The following is a 16,895-nucleotide window of genomic DNA, read 5'->3' on the forward strand; positions in this document are numbered from 1 at the left end:
CTGTGCATATACAGACAGATGGGTGAGGGAGGGAAGGAGGGAGGGAGGGAGGGAGGGAGGAAAAGATAATAGGTGGATAGATAGATATTGATAGATGATAGATAGATAGGCTGGAAGGTGACGTAGAGGTTAAGAGCACTTGCTGTTCTTGCAGGAGACCCAAACTCACTTTGCAGCATGCACATGGTGGCTTACCAACTACCTGTAACTCCAGTTCCAGGGAATCAGACACCCTTTTCTGGCCTCCTCAGTCACTACACTCACATGTATATGCGTGTGCCCACACATACACACCCCCACCCTCTCTAATAATAATAATCTTGGGAGAGAGATGAGATAGCAAGCTTTTAACCCCAACTCTTGGGAGGCAGAGACAGACAGATCTCTGAGTGCCTGGCCAGCCCTGGGCTACTTAGTAAGAACCTGACTTAAAATCAAAAACTGGTGGAAATAATGTAAATATTGTACTCAAATACGAAATTCTCAAAAGAAAAATATAAAAAAAGAAACACCACTTTGGGGGCCTCAGTTTCCCCACTGGAGGGCAGGACTGATTAATCCCTGGAGAATGAGTCCCTCCAGCTTCCATTCAAGCACACAGAAAGGTCCTGCCCACCAGCCTCAACCCAGGCCTCGCCCATCAGGCTCAGGCCCCGCCCACCACGGCGCAGAGCCCGCCCTCCACAAGGCCCCGCCTACCACTACCCAGGCTCCTGTCAGCTTGGCCGAGGCCCCACCCACCACAGTCCTGGCCCCGCCCCGTCCCTAACGGTCGACGGCCGGCACAACCTGTCAGGGTCGAGGCCCGCTGGGCGGCCGCGTCGTGTCGCTGCTCTCGGGTCCCCACGACCATGGAGGACGCTCTGCTAGGAGCCATGACGGGCCCCGAAGACGAGCTGGGCGCCGAGCTGTTCGGGCAGGAGCGTGGGTTCACGGACGGGCTGGCGCTGAGCCCCGCGACGGGTGCGGCCGAGCGGGATGAGCTGCCTGTGCTGGCCGACGCCTACCTGGGCGCCACCGAGCCTGGGGAACAGCTGCTGCGCGCGCTCAGCCCCTCGCCGGGCGCCGAGGTACCGGCCGCCCTGCTCGGCGACTTCCCGGGGCTGCCCGACCTCCGCACCCCAGACGACGCCGCGCCGCCGCCCGCCTACAGCGTGCACGTGCTGTCGTCGTTACTTCCCGGGGCGCGCGGGCCCGCGCTGTTGCCGATGAGCGCAGGAGTGCGCGTGATCCCAGTAAGCGCCGGCAGGGGGCGCCGCCGCACTGTGTCTCCGCGTGCATTGCCCGCCCACCCGTCCCCCTCCCTCGGGGTCTTGTCCAGACCGCAAGTTCACAGCGTCCCCGGGTGACACCTGAGCACTCCTCAGTCTCCCTGCCCAGCCTGTTCCCCTTCCGGAACACACACCTGCTTAGCATCACGTAGCCAGGGATCAGTCATTCATTCCTGGCCGGTCAGACTTGTGTGCCCCCCCCATCCCTGTCCCCGCCCCCACCCGGATGGTGTTAGGAATGGAACCCAGGGTCTTTTGCGTACTCAGCAGATTGTCTTCAGCCTAGTCCTAAAAGTCTGGGTTTGCTTTATTTTATACATGCTTGCTCACACCAAAGACTTTAATTTATTGACGAGTTCACTAATTGATGATTTTTCCACCTTTGTAAAATAAGGGACAGTTCTTCAAACCTATGTAATGGCGTCTGAATGAACGCTACTCCTCAGTCAGCTACTGTTCCTTGAAATTGCTAAGTAGCTGAGAATGACCTTGAACCTGAGTCTCCTGCCTCTGCCTCCTGAGTGCCCAACCACACCCAGTTTATACAATGCTGGGGATCAAACCCAGTGCCTTATTCATGCTAATCAAGCACCCATCCAACTGAGCCACATCCCCAGCCCTTCTTAAAGGAAGCCCAGTACATGTGTTAACTTCCAAAGAACCCAGCTTGGGAAACTGGTTCCTCATCCAGTCAAGTGTGTCAGGTCTAGAGTAAGCTTTCATGGAATAGTTTTTGAATCTCTGTGGAGATGACAGGAGCCTGGCTTTGTACAGCATAAGTCACAGTCGCTGGAGCTCAGGGTCCAAAACTGCTGTTCCCTGCTTAATTTAAAGTTCTCCACAGGAACTTTAGCCCAGCCTTATCCCGAGGCAGAGGCCTCCCCAAGTTTCCTATGGTTCCAGATGCCAGCAGGTCCATTTACCCTAGTGGGAGCTCACCAGGCACCTTGTCTGATGGCCCTCCCCTAAGTGGAACAGGGAAGAGAGTGTGCCACTGTTGAAGACATGCTCTCTTTTAGTGTAATTCAGGTGCTATAGATTATTGGATGACAAAACACTCTGCTTTTTGAAATTTTAGATTTTTAAAAAATGTGTTTGTCTACATGTGGACATACTGTATTCATGCAGTGCCCACAGAGGCAGAAGACAGTGTCAGATCCCCTGAAGCTGGAGATACCCACAGTTGTGAACCATCTGGTGGGTGCTGGGAACTGAACCCAGGTCCTCTTCGAGAGCAACAATTGCTCTTAACTGATGAGCCATCTCTTAAGTCTCTCTTTGAACATGTTGAGACTATTTTCTGATTCATTATTTTAAAAGAAGATAGGACATAGGTCTATTTATCCTTTAAACAAGTAGAATTGTTGTCTCTATTCCAGTAACTATTCAGAGTAAATCACTAACGTCTTTTTGGTAGATCTTTTGGTTTGTTTGTGGTTTTTTGAGGCAGTTTCGTATAGCCCAGGCTGGCCCTGAGCTTTGTGTACGTACACATGATCTTGGATTCCTGCTCCCCCATGTGTCTAGCTCAAAGGGGCTAGGATTCCAGGCTTAGGCCAGCTTACATGGCTCTTTCTATGGGAATCTCTTTCCTTCATGTTCATGCATTTAGGTTTAGTCTGCTGTGGAACAAATGGTTCTGATATATAGTGCTAATGGAGAGGCCAGCAATTGTGTTTGTGGGTCCAGGGAAGGTATTTCAGTGAGACTCCAGCAAACTACTCCTGGCAAGTTCCTAAGGCAGCAAGCATGCCCCTCCCCCAAAAGAAGTATAAGTAACCTGCATTTCCATAAAATTTGAAATGTCTGAATAAGGCTGTCACTCAAAATCTAGCTGCACTTTGTAGTCTTCTTGAGTCTGATCTAAATTTTGTAACCATTGGGACCTTTCAGCTTTTAAATCCCATTGCTTCTTAGTAAATGTAATTTTGTCATGTTTATTTTATAATTAGATTTATTCATTTGTGTGTGGCTGCATGTGCCACAGTACGCATGTTGAGGTCAGAGAACAGCTTCCAGGAATTGATTTTCTCTACCGTATGTGCCCTGGGGATCAAACTCAGGTCTTCAGGCTTGGTGCAGGTGCTCTTACATACTGAGCCATCCTGCTGGCCCTGTTTATTTCTTTTTGACGCAGGCTCTCAGTATGTCCCTAACGCTAGTCCTCTTCACACCCCATGACCGATGGCTCTCCTCAGAGGCCTTCTTCTGGGGCTGCTCAGGTGCTTTCCCCTTTCCTTCCTCATAGGACAACGGTTCTGGTGCTGAGAACCAGGGAAGTCTTTGCTCTGAGGCTGACCCAGAGCTCTGACTTCAGTGTTCTGTGCACTGCCACTGTAGCATGTATCCCTGCACTCGCTGATGTCACCTCGCTTTTCCAGGTTGAAATCAAGGAAGCAGGTAGCAATGTGCCAGGCAGCAACCCCGAAGATGCGGCTTTCCAGAACCCTCTGACTCAGGAATCCTGCTGCAAGTTTCCATCATCCCAGGAGGCAGAGGAAGCTTCCAGCTGCCCCCGGAAGAAAGACTCCAGTCCCATGGTAAGATCCCCGTGGGCCCTGTCACTGACTTGCTAAGTCAATGCTCTTTGTTCATCTACAACTTGAGAGAGTCAACTTGAAACCTCCATCTTTCACCTTTCACCCCCAAGATTCTTATCTCTGCCCCACCTCAGAAAATCAAGTAACGATTGGGATACTGCTGTGCCCCACAGGGGAGTCACCAAAGTCACACTGCCCATGTAAAGTACAGAGTTAGGAAATGAGGTAGGGATAGTCTAGGGACAGCCTAAGTAAGCTTTCAGGATTGGTTGGCCCAAGTCTGTGCTTCTATAGCCTTCCTGCCTACCTCCAGGTTGTCAGTGACAATAGTGTACAGGGTGTGGAGACTGTGTGTTGTCATTTCCTTCTGCAGCTCTGCAGGCAGCCCTTCTATGCCTGTCTTAGCCATAGGTGGTGTGCGTTGTACTTCTGGAACTGTTCAGGGCATGTGATAGAATCACCAGTGCTTCAGCAGAGCTTGGGCTACACAAGTAGTGCACCCTCAGAGCCTTCAGCAGCTCCAGATGAGGCCTGGTCGAAGACACAGAGGAAATAAAGTCAGTGGGCATAAAAACTACCTGTTAGATAACAGCCTGGATCTGTGGCAAGAGGGAACAACCAGCAAATTAAAGCTAATTCTACAGATGTACTCAGCCCCCAAGGGTCTCAGAGGTGGGAAACTGGGATCCGGGAAAAAGCTCAGTCCCTGTTCATAAGGCTGTGGATTGAAGGCCATCAGAAAGGAATCCCTCTCCACAGGCACATGGTCCTCCAGAGGATACAGTAGAAACCTGTGAGTGTGTAGACATGGCACAGGAATACATGGGGTGGGGCTAGAGAGCAGCAGTTAGTGTAGAGGAAGACATAGAGAACATACCACCTTCTCCCCTCCCCCCCCCACACATTTAGACCTGCCAGGGGCGAGTCTTCTCAGATTTCCTCTGTTCCTGCTCCAAACTGGAGTCACTTAACCGTCTTCACCATGTGGTTCTAGGTGATCTGTCAGCTGAAAGGAGGTGCCCAGATGCTCTGCATAGACAACTGTGGCGCCAGGGAGCTCAAGGCACTCCATCTGCTTCCTCAGTATGACGACCAGAACAATTTCCCACAGTCAGGTACCACAGCACACAGGCTGCCCTGGCTCACCCTAGAGGTGGTGAAGAATGGGGTAGTGAATGAGTGTTAATCTTTGTGTCTAAGAATGTGAGGAGGCCTAGAAGGAGGCTGTCCCTAGCTGGCCGGCCAATCCAGGCTGCTGACCAAGAGTCCAGTGGACCAGTGAGAGACCCTGCCTCAGAAAAAGACAAACTGGTGGATGGCTACTGCAGGACAGTCCTCCAGCCTCCACAAGCCAGTGCACACAGAAGCACCACAACCCCACACAGACATGCACAAGCACACACACACACACTGACAGTAAAACAGGCCAGTCATGTATTAAATGAGTGCTTGGGCAAACCCGGACAATATCAGTCAGAGAACAGAACAAAATCGATCACCATAGCCTAATCTGTCTAGAGCACATTAAATGACACTCAGTCTTATCTGGCTCCTCCACTACCTTGCCTTCTAGCAAGTGACAGCTCTCATCAGGATGCTTCTGCTTCATTCCTCCACTCAGGGCAGAGGTGGCTCACCTGAAACGTTATCAGCCTACCCAGGGGCTCGAGGCTGGGCCACTCACATGTGCTTTAAATGACTGGTGTTTTAATGGAAACAGTCTGTGTGATCCATAAGGGCAAGCGATCCGTTCCTCTGCTTTCATCATCAGGCGTGCCAAGGACACTCCAGTGACCTGATAGTCACCCAGCCAATTCCTCACACTGACTCCAGAATTAACAAATGACCCCCAAAGGACTCATCCACACACTTTAAAGCTGATGAATGGCTAGACAAAGATTAAATGATGTGGTCTTGCGCCTGTGTGTAACCAAGCCTAGCCTTGGCAGTGAGCTTCTCTCTGTAAACTCAGGGACCCAAGCTGCTGTGACAGAAGGTAACCTTTCAACAGTCTCAAGTCAACCAGTCTCTGTAGCCCAGGGCAAAGAGAAGTCTAACACTCTCTCCATACTCCCTCCTTGATCCAAAATGGATCCAATCACTAGGTTTCCACTGAAAATGTAAAATGCCTCAAGGTGTCCAGTGAATCTACTGTGTCATGTAAGGACATCTTGGCACATGGTTTTGGAAACTGGATGCTAACATCTTTTCAGTATAGTAGACCTCTGCAATGCTCAGGCCAAACAGGTTTATGATTTTTAAAAAAAGCAAAAAAAAAATATAAGTTTAAAAATTACAATAACACAAAAGCATCTATAGAAAAAAATCACAAAACCCAGGAATAGTGATGCACATGTGTGACCCAGCCGTGGAAGGTAGAGACAGGAGGACCAAGAGCTCAAGGATTACATGCATGGTGAGTTAAGTCTGGGCTTTCTGAGACCCTGTCTAAAAGCAAGGGGCAGGAGAGACAGCTTAGCAGTTGAGAGCACTTGCTGCTCATCTGGAGACCCCCAGTTCACACCCACTTCACTGGCTCACACACTGCCTATAATCCTGCACTCAGGGAGCTGACACCCTCTTCAGGCTTCTGTGGACATCTGCACATGTGGTATACACACACACACACACACACACACACACACACACGTATAAATAAAAAATTAAAAACAAAAAGACTAAGATCAGGATAAGCCTTGCCTGTCCATGGTAGACCCACACCTTTCAATCCTTGCTGCCATTTCATGTCAATTTTTTCTCACAGATCTCCCTAAGCCAATGACAACTTTAGTGGGAAGACTTCTGCCAGTACCAGCAAAATTAAATCTCATCACACAGGTGAGTCATTTAGTACAAAACACACTCGATGTCGTCTCCTGGCATTTTCCTGGCTGCACTTATTTACCTCAGGTTATACAGTTTACAGTGAGAGAGCCAGTGCTCATGGCACATGCCTATAATCTCAGCAGTTGGGAAGTGGAGATGGGAGGATCAGGAGTTCAAGGTCATCCTCATTTATATAGCAAGTTCTAGAACAGCCAGGGTCACATAGAGCCTTGTCTTAAGAACAACGTCAAAATCAATAGTAAAATAGTTACTATGTATTTGTACCTTCATACCTGTGCCAGACACTAAGATGGAAGATCAGTAGTAGGGACATGAGGGACTACAAGGGCAATGGTCGGTCACAGCATTAGCCAGGAGTCCCTTATGCTCCCAATGGCCGGCCCTCCACCTGAACAAACGCAAGCTCAGAGAGTTGTGCTAACAAAATGTGGGGAAGGAATAGAGGATGCCTATCTGAGTGTTTGCAGCCGGGGATGTTTTTGGTCAGGTAGGAAAGGTGTGGGTATAGGGATGGAGTCCAGCTACAAAGTCTAAAAGATAAACAATATTTGCCAGTGAGATTTAAGATATCCAGGTCTCTCTGTTGTTCTGAGAATGTAGTACTTTTGGAATGCTTCTAGTCTGGGGACATTTGTAACTGATTTTATTTCCAACTACTTGTTTGTGGACACAAAGTGTTCCAATGACAGTGTCACCAGCCTCCAAGTGACAACTGTATGTACTACTCCCTACTTGTCTTTGCTGGCCCCAGGCCCCACCCCACCCTGACTGTTCTCATCATCCCTATGGTTAGACACTTTGTATCCTGGGGTCCTGAGCCTGGGTCTAGGAATAGCTGTGAGATGGTCTCAGCCTATGGGCTCAATGTCAGTGGACTTGTTGTGGTTATGAGACCTGGATATGGGATTGCGATATCCACCTGTAGGGGCTGCTGCTGACACTTCACATACACACTGAAGAGACCGTTCTTGCTTTTGCCTCTATCCAGGTTGATAATGGAGCTCTCCCATCGACTGTCAATGGAGCTGCCTTCCCCTCAGGACCCACTATGCAAGGGCCACCCAAAATAGCTCTGGCTGGGTAAGGATTAAAATTGGAAGCTACTCCCTTTAATGCAAGCATCCAGGATGCTGTTGTATAAGATGCACTTCCTGCTGCACTCTAGAATTACCTTTGCTGAAGGATCAGTGGTCATCTCCCCTTCCCAGCAGGGTCACTGATCACCTGTGGGTACATCAGTGGTGGCTTCTGGCCTCCCCTCCACTGTCTGCTGTCCTGTGCATGGTCCATGGTCCCCTGGCTGTTGTAGCTCTGTCATGGTTTTTCCTGCACTTGGGTAGTGCCACGCTGTTTCTTGAAGGCTGTCGTTGATACAGTTCACACACGGCAGCTGCTTACATGATCATCTTTGCCCCATCATTTCACAGGGCAAGAAAGGGGCCTCTCACTGGGCAGAGGGCCTCTTCCTCTTTGGGGCACACTCTGAAATGGGAGTTGGTTTGTACAATGAGTGTAATGGTTTGCAGGGCAGGTTTTGTTTTGCTTTAGGTTTTGAGACAGGGTCTCTCTATAGTTCTGGCTGTCCTGGAACTCACTATGTAGATTATGCTGGCCTAGAACTCTGCCTCCAGGTGCTGGGAGTGACAGCCTCATGCAGCTCAAACTGACCTAAAACCTGCTATGAAGCAAAGATTGGCCTTGAATTCCTGATCTTTCTGCCTCCCTTTCCTGAGAGTTGGGGTGAAGTCTGTACTCCTCTTCTTTCACATGTTAGGGCACAGGGCCATTTGGAGAGTGGAGCTTACAACGCTGGCTTGTGAGGCACCAGCTTGTCTGAGTCACTTTGCTTTCTTGAGTTTCTGCTCACCTTATACTCTGTGGCTGCTTTCTCTTGTAGATTTCATCAGTGGGGAGTTTAGGTGTGAATGAGCTTCCCCCAGAGTATGGCTTCAATTCTCCCTGGAGCTGTGAATCCCAAATTGGACTATGGAGGGAACATGGAACAGGACATCCCAGGCATGTCCTTGAACACTATTTTACCTTTCCATAAGCACCAGGGCAGGATGACCCAGGAAACATTGCCATCAGCCACTCTGGAACAACGTAGATGTAGAGGTGGCTGCTGTCATGCACCAGAAGAGGCAGGTGCTTCACTGACAAAAGGGGGACACCATATTCAAGTGGTTGCTGTCCATGAGGTTTCCCAGGCAACAATGGGAGTAGACTGATGGCTGATGATGCCAGTACCTTGTACAAGAATCCCTAGATGATTGGGGTGTAGGAGCCTGAGATCAGGGAGAGTGCCATGCTCAATTTCTCTTTGCTGCTACTTAAGTTGCTATGCCAACTTGACAGGTCAGGGCTGTTGGCAAAGGGAGCAGTGTTGCCGAAAAGGAAAAACCACACTCTGGGAAGAATGTGTGACACTTGGTGTTCCCCTCACTACTGTCCCAGGGAGAGTGGAGGAGAGCAGAGGGCAGGGAGTGAGATGATGGACGGATGGCGTGTCTTCCAGGAAATGGTGCTGATTTGCCAGGTCCTGGGTTATAATCAATGGCTTTACTAGTTTCTTTCTTCTGAGTTAGTAGACACCACACCCCACCTCTAATTCTGATTTTCTTATGAAAAGTCCAAAGAAAGTCCCTAAACTGAGTCACCAGTCTTTGTATGCGTTTTCTTATCTCAGGCTGCCTGTGCCTATCCCTCACAGATACTGCGACTGCTTCACCAGCGGGGACTTCTGCAACAGCTGCAGCTGCAACAACCTACGCCATGAGCTCGAGCGCTTCAAAGCCATTAAGGTAATGCACTTGACAGAGCTTTACCAGTGTTGTCAGTGAACGGTCTCCAGAGTCCAATTCAGACAGAAGCATAGACAGATGCAGTGACCTGGGTGAGATATAGTGATACCCAGCAACCGGGGGTGCTTCATGGCTGCAGCAGAGTCTGGGATGCTCTGACTCATGAGCAGAGTCTATCTTGGCTCAGGGATCATAATTCTGGGTAGCTCCGTGCAAGGAGGTACAGAGTATTATCACCTGTGGGTGGGAAGCACTTGGTTGAGCCTCATAGACTTTAAGCTTTCTGTACTGGTATATTATTTGTGTTTTAAGAAGTAAAGCTTGCCTGAAGATCAGAGGGCAAAGCAGCCACACTACTCAACCATACAGGCCAGGGAGTGGTAGCACACCCTCAATCCCAGGACTTGGGAGACAGAGGAAGAGGGATCTCTGTTAGATCAAGGCCACCTTGGGCTACACAAGATTGAATCTGTCTTAAAGAGAAACAGCTCATTTGGGATCACACACTTTTAATCCCAACACTAACGAGGTGGGGACATGTTTGCCTAGATGTCACCAGCTGATGGAAATGAGAGGAAATCCTCACAGAGATTTGCCAAGCAAGTTCTTAGCAGCTTCATTCATAACAGACAAAAGCTGCCCTCAAGCCCTCAGCCCATCAGTGATGGGATGGAGCAACTGCCAGCTGGGTGAACAGAATGTCACTCACCACAGGGAAAGACCAATGGTTCCCTCCACTGGAAGGAGTCATGTTGGCCTCACCCTTTTTCTGAGCCATGTACACACCACCTACCTAACACCCCTTAAGCTCCCAAGTTTGTCAACAGAGTGAAATGAGAGACAACATTCATTACAGAGAAAGACGGCTAGGTGTTGGTGTGAGTTGTTCTATGCCATGACCTTACCTGCTTCAAGCAAAGATGCGAGGCATGCTGGGAAACTGTTTTTACCATGTACTATTCTTACAGTACGTAGGCGTGGCTCTCAAATGCAGAGAAAGGGTTCAGTGCTTCTAGAGCCCTGCTGCACCTCAGTTCTGTGTGTGGCATGGCCGCACAGAAGCCTTGAGACCTCTGGCGTGCCTTTAGGACACAGCTCCCTCAGTGACTTCCCCAGTGTGGCCTTCCCTTTCGTGGAGCCTTACTTTTGGGTCCCACACATTTCCTGATGGTTCCCATGTTCTCTCTTAGGCATGTCTTGATAGAAATCCCGAAGCTTTCCAACCGAAAATGGGGAAAGGCCGGCTGGGCGTGTCTAAGCTGCGACACAGCAAAGGGTGCAGCTGTAAGCGATCGGGCTGCCTGAAGAACTACTGCGAGTGCTATGAGGCGAGTGGGCTTCTCGTCCTTCCTTCCCAAGGGGAACGGGAGGTGCTGTCAGCTTGATGGGGTCTAGAGTCACCTGGGAAACAGGCCTCTGGCCATACATGTGGAAATTATTTTGAAGTGGGAAGAAAGACCTGGCCATTGTGGGTGGCACCACAGCAGCAGCAGCAGCATCCATCACTCTCTGCTTCCTTATTGTGGATCCCATGTGAGCAGCTGCTTCATGCTCCTGTGGTCTTGACTCCCTCCCCCTGCTGGACGGTACCCAGGAACTGTGTGCCAAAGAAAGCCCTTTCTCCTTCCAGTTGCTTTTGTTCAGGGTATTTTTGTCACAGCAACAGGAAATAAAACTATGACACAATTCTGTTTTTATAGGCAGGTCTCCTAGTTCAGGCTGGCCCGGAACACAGTCCCTAGCCAAGGATGGTGACCTTGAATGTATGATCCTACGGCCTCCACCTCTAGAGCACTTGCTTTATGGCCATTCCTTAATGCTGCCATGCCTGCTTCCCTCGCTGGTGACAGCCTCTAGTATTAATCTGAACTAATCTGACCAAGCAGATGGGTGAAGGTAGATGTGAGCGCTGGGTGGCTTGCGGGAGGGGGGGTGGACCCTGGTTTCAACAAAGCATTTTCTATCATCAGGCCAAAATCATGTGTTCTTCGATTTGCAAATGCATTGCTTGCAAAAACTATGAAGAAAGCCCAGAGCGAAAACTGCTGATGAGCACACCCCACTATATGGAGGCTGGGGACTTTGAAGGTAACCATCATCTGTCCCCAGCCAAGTTCTCAGGACCTCTAAAACTGAGAAAAAATAGGTAGGTGTTCTGAACAATTAGACTGGAAGTTCTGAGGGAGGCTTAGAAACCACATCTGCATTGGCTGGAGCTCGCAGTGCACGCATAACACACACACTGGCCTTCCTTCTTATCTTGGCCTTTCTTTCCCTTTGCCCTGTCTGTGTATTCCTGTTTATACTTACAGGCTCTGCCCAGGCTGTTCACAGGAGTAGTGGTATTCTGATGTCTCTGAATGAGGTCAGAGTCTTGCTCAATCTGCCAACAAATGCTGGGTCCTACCTCTCCCTTCCATATTCCCTTCCTCTTCTCTTTCCTTGTCTCTGTCCATTTTCCAGGCTAAGGATAGAACCTAGGACCCAGGACTTTCTTCTTGAGCTGTGCCAAGCTCACTACTGACTTTTTACTGTGGGCAGCAGTACAGATGTGTTTTGGACACATGCTGAACTCTTAGCGGTAGGGACTGTGGTTGGATATCTTCCCTTGGGTAGTTTTTGTTTTTGTTTTTCGAGACAGGGTTTCTCTGTAGCTTTTTGGTGCTGGTCCTGGAACTAGCTCTTGTAGACCAGGCTGGCCTCGAACTCACAGAGATCTCCTGCCTCTGCCTCCCAAGTGCTGGGATTAAAGGCGTGCGCCACCACCGCCCCGCTCCTTGAGTAGTTTTGAAACCACACTAATCTTAGTCTCCCAAGGGCTGAGACATCATTTGATCATATATTAGACTTGATTTTCCTATTTAAAAATATTATTCCTAGGGGTTGGGAAGGGTCACTCTATAGGTAAAGGCCTGTTATGCAATCATGAGGACCTAAGTTCAAATCCTAGCTCCCATATAAAAAAAGCAGGCTTGATGACCTATGCTGGTAATCTCAGTACAGGGGTGGGAGATGGGGATGAAGACAGGGTTCCTGATTCATTGACTAGCGAGGCAAGCCAATCACTGAGCTTTATTTAGGTCAATCAGTGAAAGACTCTATCCTTGAAAATCAGGTGGACCTTCTGGGGAGACCATGTAATAGTAAAGCCTTGTTGTGTAAATTGAGAGTGAAGTCTGCGTGGTTGTGGCAGGTGCCTGTAATCCCAACGTATGGGAGGCAAAAACAAAGGATCCCTGACTCAATAATATATATTCGTCTCAAAATATAAAGTCAAGGAATGATCAAGAAAGACACACAGTGTCAACCTCTGGCCTCCACACATGCATGCAATTACACCCATCCATACAAATGCACCATACACTACACATGTACACACATGCACGCACACCCCAAAACCTAAACAACCAAAGGAAGAGCATTCCTTTAAGTGCTGTGCAGGTGGTCATCCAGGTATCACAAATGAGCCAACTTCATTCTGCAAAGCCGAACTCAGGCTTATTTGGTTAAAGATGTGAGATGCACTCTCACCAAGCCTCACTAATGCCGGGGGCTGAGGGCATCTGTACACTGTCTGGAAGTCTGACATCACCAAGCCCTGTGTGACCTGTGACTTTGCCACTGAAGCACATGAGCCTCTAGGTCTGTCAGTGGCCTTCACACTGAGACATTTATACTCTGCCAGGGTCCCTATGCTGCTCTCCCAAGCCCGACCCTCACACCTTTTTTTATTTAGTTATTTGCTTCTGGTGTGTTAAAACCACATATCTCCCTCTAGCCCAAGTGGGGACACAGGCCTGGGCCAGTGGGCTCAGCACAAACAGAGCCCCTTTTATTAGCAGAAAAGCACATGGCACCTTTTTAAAAGATGTCTTTTGGCAATTGTATGCTTGTATGGAATGCATTGTAATCATAGTCTTCCTTTGGCTCTCTTTTCCCCACCCCATCCTTGTGACCCTCTTCTTCCGAACTTCTTCCTCCTCCTCTCACTTTTGTTTTTGATTGTGTGTGTGTGGTGTGTGAGAGAGAAAGAGAGAGAGAGAAAGAGAGAGAGAGAGAGAGAGAGAGAGAGAGAGAGATTCACTTGTTTTGTGTTTAATTAGGGCTTCTCACCTGTGTGGAGGGTGTAGCTATTTACTGGGTATGGACCATTTACTACTGGCTACATCCCTGAAGAAAATGTCCCTTTCCCCCATCAGCCATTAACTGCCAGTTACTCCTCAGAGAGGTCTGTGGCCTCATGAGCCCATCCCCTATCCATGCTGGAATATTGAAAGACAGTACTGTGCAGGATCTTCTGAGATGTTTCCTGGGCCTTGAAGGGGAAGTGGTTTGGGTGTCCCTTCTAGAGACCATTGATCCTTGAACTAGAGTGATTGGGCACTGCCAGGCTGGATGGTAAAGACGCTGAGTGGCTGTGTCTCTCCTCAGGCAGACCTTCTCCTGTATCTCCTGGGAAGTAGTGGAGGCCACATGTGCCTGCCTGCTGGCCCAGGGCGAGGAGGCAGAGCAAGAGCGCTGCTCTCCAAGCTTGGCCGAGCAGATGGTCCTGGAGGAGTTCGGAAGGTGCCTGTCACAGATTCTCCACATCGAGTTCAAGTCCAAAGGGCTGAAAATTGAGTAGAGTGCAAGCTGGTAAAGGGGATGCCTGTGGCAAGCCTCAGCTTTGGGGAGTTTGCACCTAGGAAGGTGGTACCACGGGAGGGGCACGAGGCCCCTGTAACATGGCCAGGCCAGCCAACTGTGAGGTCTGAGCCATCCCACTGTTGGATCAGCCAGCCTGCTCAAGCCACCCTGAAGTACCGGCAGGCAGACTTGTCCTGGCGGCTGGACACTGGCCCTCTGGGGATCCCCTGCCCTGCATAAGAAGAGTGGCTTTCTGATTATTGTTATGTGTTCGCTTTTCAAATCGCTTAGTAGTTTCCCCATTCAAGTTGTTATGAGCCTTTAAGTCTCCAAAGAGCAAGGCTCTGCAGGTACCCCAAGTCACAGATCAGGTGACCAGCAGGGGTCTTCCAGGCCAGGCCTGTGACAGAGAGTGTGGTAAGGGGGTCAGGTGGGAGCTAATTTTTCTGAATTTCTGCTTGAATTGAGAAAGCAGTCTCCTGTCCAACCCTCATCTCCACAATTACTATTACATTGTGGCCAGCAAAACAGTCGCAGTGACCAGCTTGCAGACACCAGCAGGTGAGGTGGGCAATTGTGCCCATGCTTTGCATTCTGTTGTGAGAGTGAACCTTTCCAGATTCCCAGTTGGACCTAGGTTAGTAGTTGAAAATAAAAAATTTGTCTCAATAGCTTCTTCTCTAGACTCCACTGAGACCTTGTCTCTTCATGAGTCTGCGTTTCCTAACAGCACTGCTGCTTCATCACTTTGAGAGGCTTAAACCTGGGCATAGCTGGGTGGTGGTGGCTCACACCTTTAATTAATCCCAGCACTCAGGAAGGCAGAGGCAGGTGGATCTCTGTGAGTTCGAGGCCAGCCTGGTCTACAGAGCTAGTTCTAGGACAGCCAGAGATACACAGAGAAACCTAGTCTCAAAAAAACAAAAAACAAACAAAAAAAGAAAGAAATGAAAAGAAGCACCTGGGTACAGACAAGACAGTGGTGGAGGTTGTCTGGGGAGCCAGGAGTTCACTGACGAGAGGGAAATGATTGGAGAAGGCTCCACCAGTAAAGTACTTGTTGTGCAAGCTGGAGGACTTGAGTTCAATTCCCAGAACCCCTGTTTAAAAACAAACATCCCCCACCCACCCAGCCCACAGCCCACTCCTGCTACAGCCACATAAAAAACAAACCAAAGCCAGACACAGGCTTGTAATCCCAGCACTGGGGAAGTAGAGACAGGAGTCTCCCTGGGGCTCACTGGTCAGCCAGCATAGCTTAATTGACAAATTCCAGACAGAAGAGACCCTGGCTAAAAAGGTAGCTCCTGAGCTAAAAAGATGCACAGACAATGCATGCACAAACACACCATGGGGAAAAGATCTAGAGTCAGAAGATGATGCAGAGGAGGAGATAGACAGCTGTGCACTGCTGACCCAGAGGCTGGGCTGTCATGGGAATGGCTTCAGGAACCCTCTCCTGGAGGCCTCAGACCAATGGCCTTGCAGGAACCTAGGGCTCAGGAGGCTCTGATGAGCTGGCCAGCTCCTCAGAACTAGAGAAACAGCTTTTTACTAGGGTGCCCCCACCACTGGAGCCAAAAGAGAAGGCTGCATCATAACAAGATGGCCTCATAAACTCCTGGACCATGTGCCAGGGTTGCCAGACATTAGGAGGCACTAAGGTAAGGAGGGCTAAGGTGAGGCAAGGCTGGCATAGCTGCAGCTACTGATCTGGAGAATTAGGGTTGGGGCACATGATGTCACAGCCTTGGACTGGAGGGAGCAAAGCTAGAAAGATGCCACATAGGACAGGCTTCAGGCTGGGGGCTGACTGTAGCAGCCCAGACGTCATCCTTCTGGGGACTCTTCTGGAGAATAATGTGGTTTGCAGACCCCCTGACAGTGGGCAGGGCCTGCTAGTCTGTCTTGTGTAAGCCTCAGGGTCCAGGTGCCGGCTCAAGTCAGAGTTAAGTGTGAAAGAGGAAGAGTGAGGGGAGCTTGAGAAATGGCTTCTCCCAGAGGACATGAGGGTGATTTCCAATGACTCCCAACCACCTGTAGCTCCAGCTCCAGGGCTTCTGCACACACATGTACATGCTACACACACACACAGAGAGAATTTTTTTTAAAAGAGGAAGAGGGAAAACAGGAGGGAAAAGGTGGGGTAAGGGTTTAGTTCTGGCAGACAGTCTTTGCAGCTGTGGCACCTGGACTGGAAGTGGGAGCTGGGTCTGAAACACAGGAGTATATGAGGAGTGGTTGAACCTGGGGACAGCATGTCTGGCATCAGCTAGTGTCTCTTGCAGAAACAGCAAAGTAAGGGTTGCCTTGACCATGAGGTTGGAGTCATCCTTGATGTGGAGCCTCTGCGGTCTCCTCTCATCTCTGTGCTGCAAAGGGTACACATAGGCAGCCATGTAGACCAGTGCTGACCGCCTGTCCTATAACCAGGAGACACAGAGGGAAGGCTCAGCTCAGCCTAGCACATGGGTACCGGGCTCTTCTGTCTCCTGTGCTCATCTCTCATCTTCTGGTATCTGCTTTCTGCTTAGAGCTAGTTCTCTTCCTGACTCCATAGCCACCGTTCCAGGGTGGGGTTGTACCCATTTGTGCCTTTGTTCATGCTTTTAAAGCTCACTGGTGAGGATCTAGAGAGACGGCTCAGCAGGTAGACATCTACTGCCAAGCCCGATGATCTGAGTTCAATACCCAAGGTGTGTGTACGTGTGCATGTGAACATGAGCACACAGATATATAAATAACCACACTAAGGTAATGGGCTGCAGCACAGAAGACTCAAACAGTCCCAGATACTTGCTAGTCTTTAT

General features: G+C 49.6%; 1 protein-coding gene across 1 annotated transcript; it reads left to right on the forward strand.

Annotated features, from left to right (window-relative positions):
• The first annotated feature begins 785 nt into the window (after positions 1 to 785).
• On the forward strand, positions 786 to 14,706 carry Tesmin (testis expressed metallothionein like protein). The gene is made up of 9 exons (XM_050137038.1): positions 786 to 1,235; positions 3,653 to 3,811; positions 4,806 to 4,926; positions 6,576 to 6,649; positions 7,647 to 7,738; positions 9,369 to 9,459; positions 10,650 to 10,787; positions 11,430 to 11,605; positions 13,891 to 14,706. Exons 1-9 carry the CDS (start codon positions 852 to 854, stop codon positions 14,081 to 14,083), a joined length of 1,428 nt encoding a protein of 475 aa, XP_049992995.1. The 5' UTR covers positions 786 to 851; the 3' UTR covers positions 14,084 to 14,706.
• Positions 14,707 to 16,895: the final 2,189 nt, after the last annotated feature.

Source organism: Alexandromys fortis, unplaced genomic scaffold (assembly GCF_014885135.2).
Source record: "Alexandromys fortis isolate MF-2015 unplaced genomic scaffold, M_Fortis_MF-2015_v1.1 scaffold_3, whole genome shotgun sequence".
In the NCBI taxonomy this organism is placed as follows: domain Eukaryota; kingdom Metazoa; phylum Chordata; class Mammalia; order Rodentia; family Cricetidae; genus Alexandromys; species Alexandromys fortis.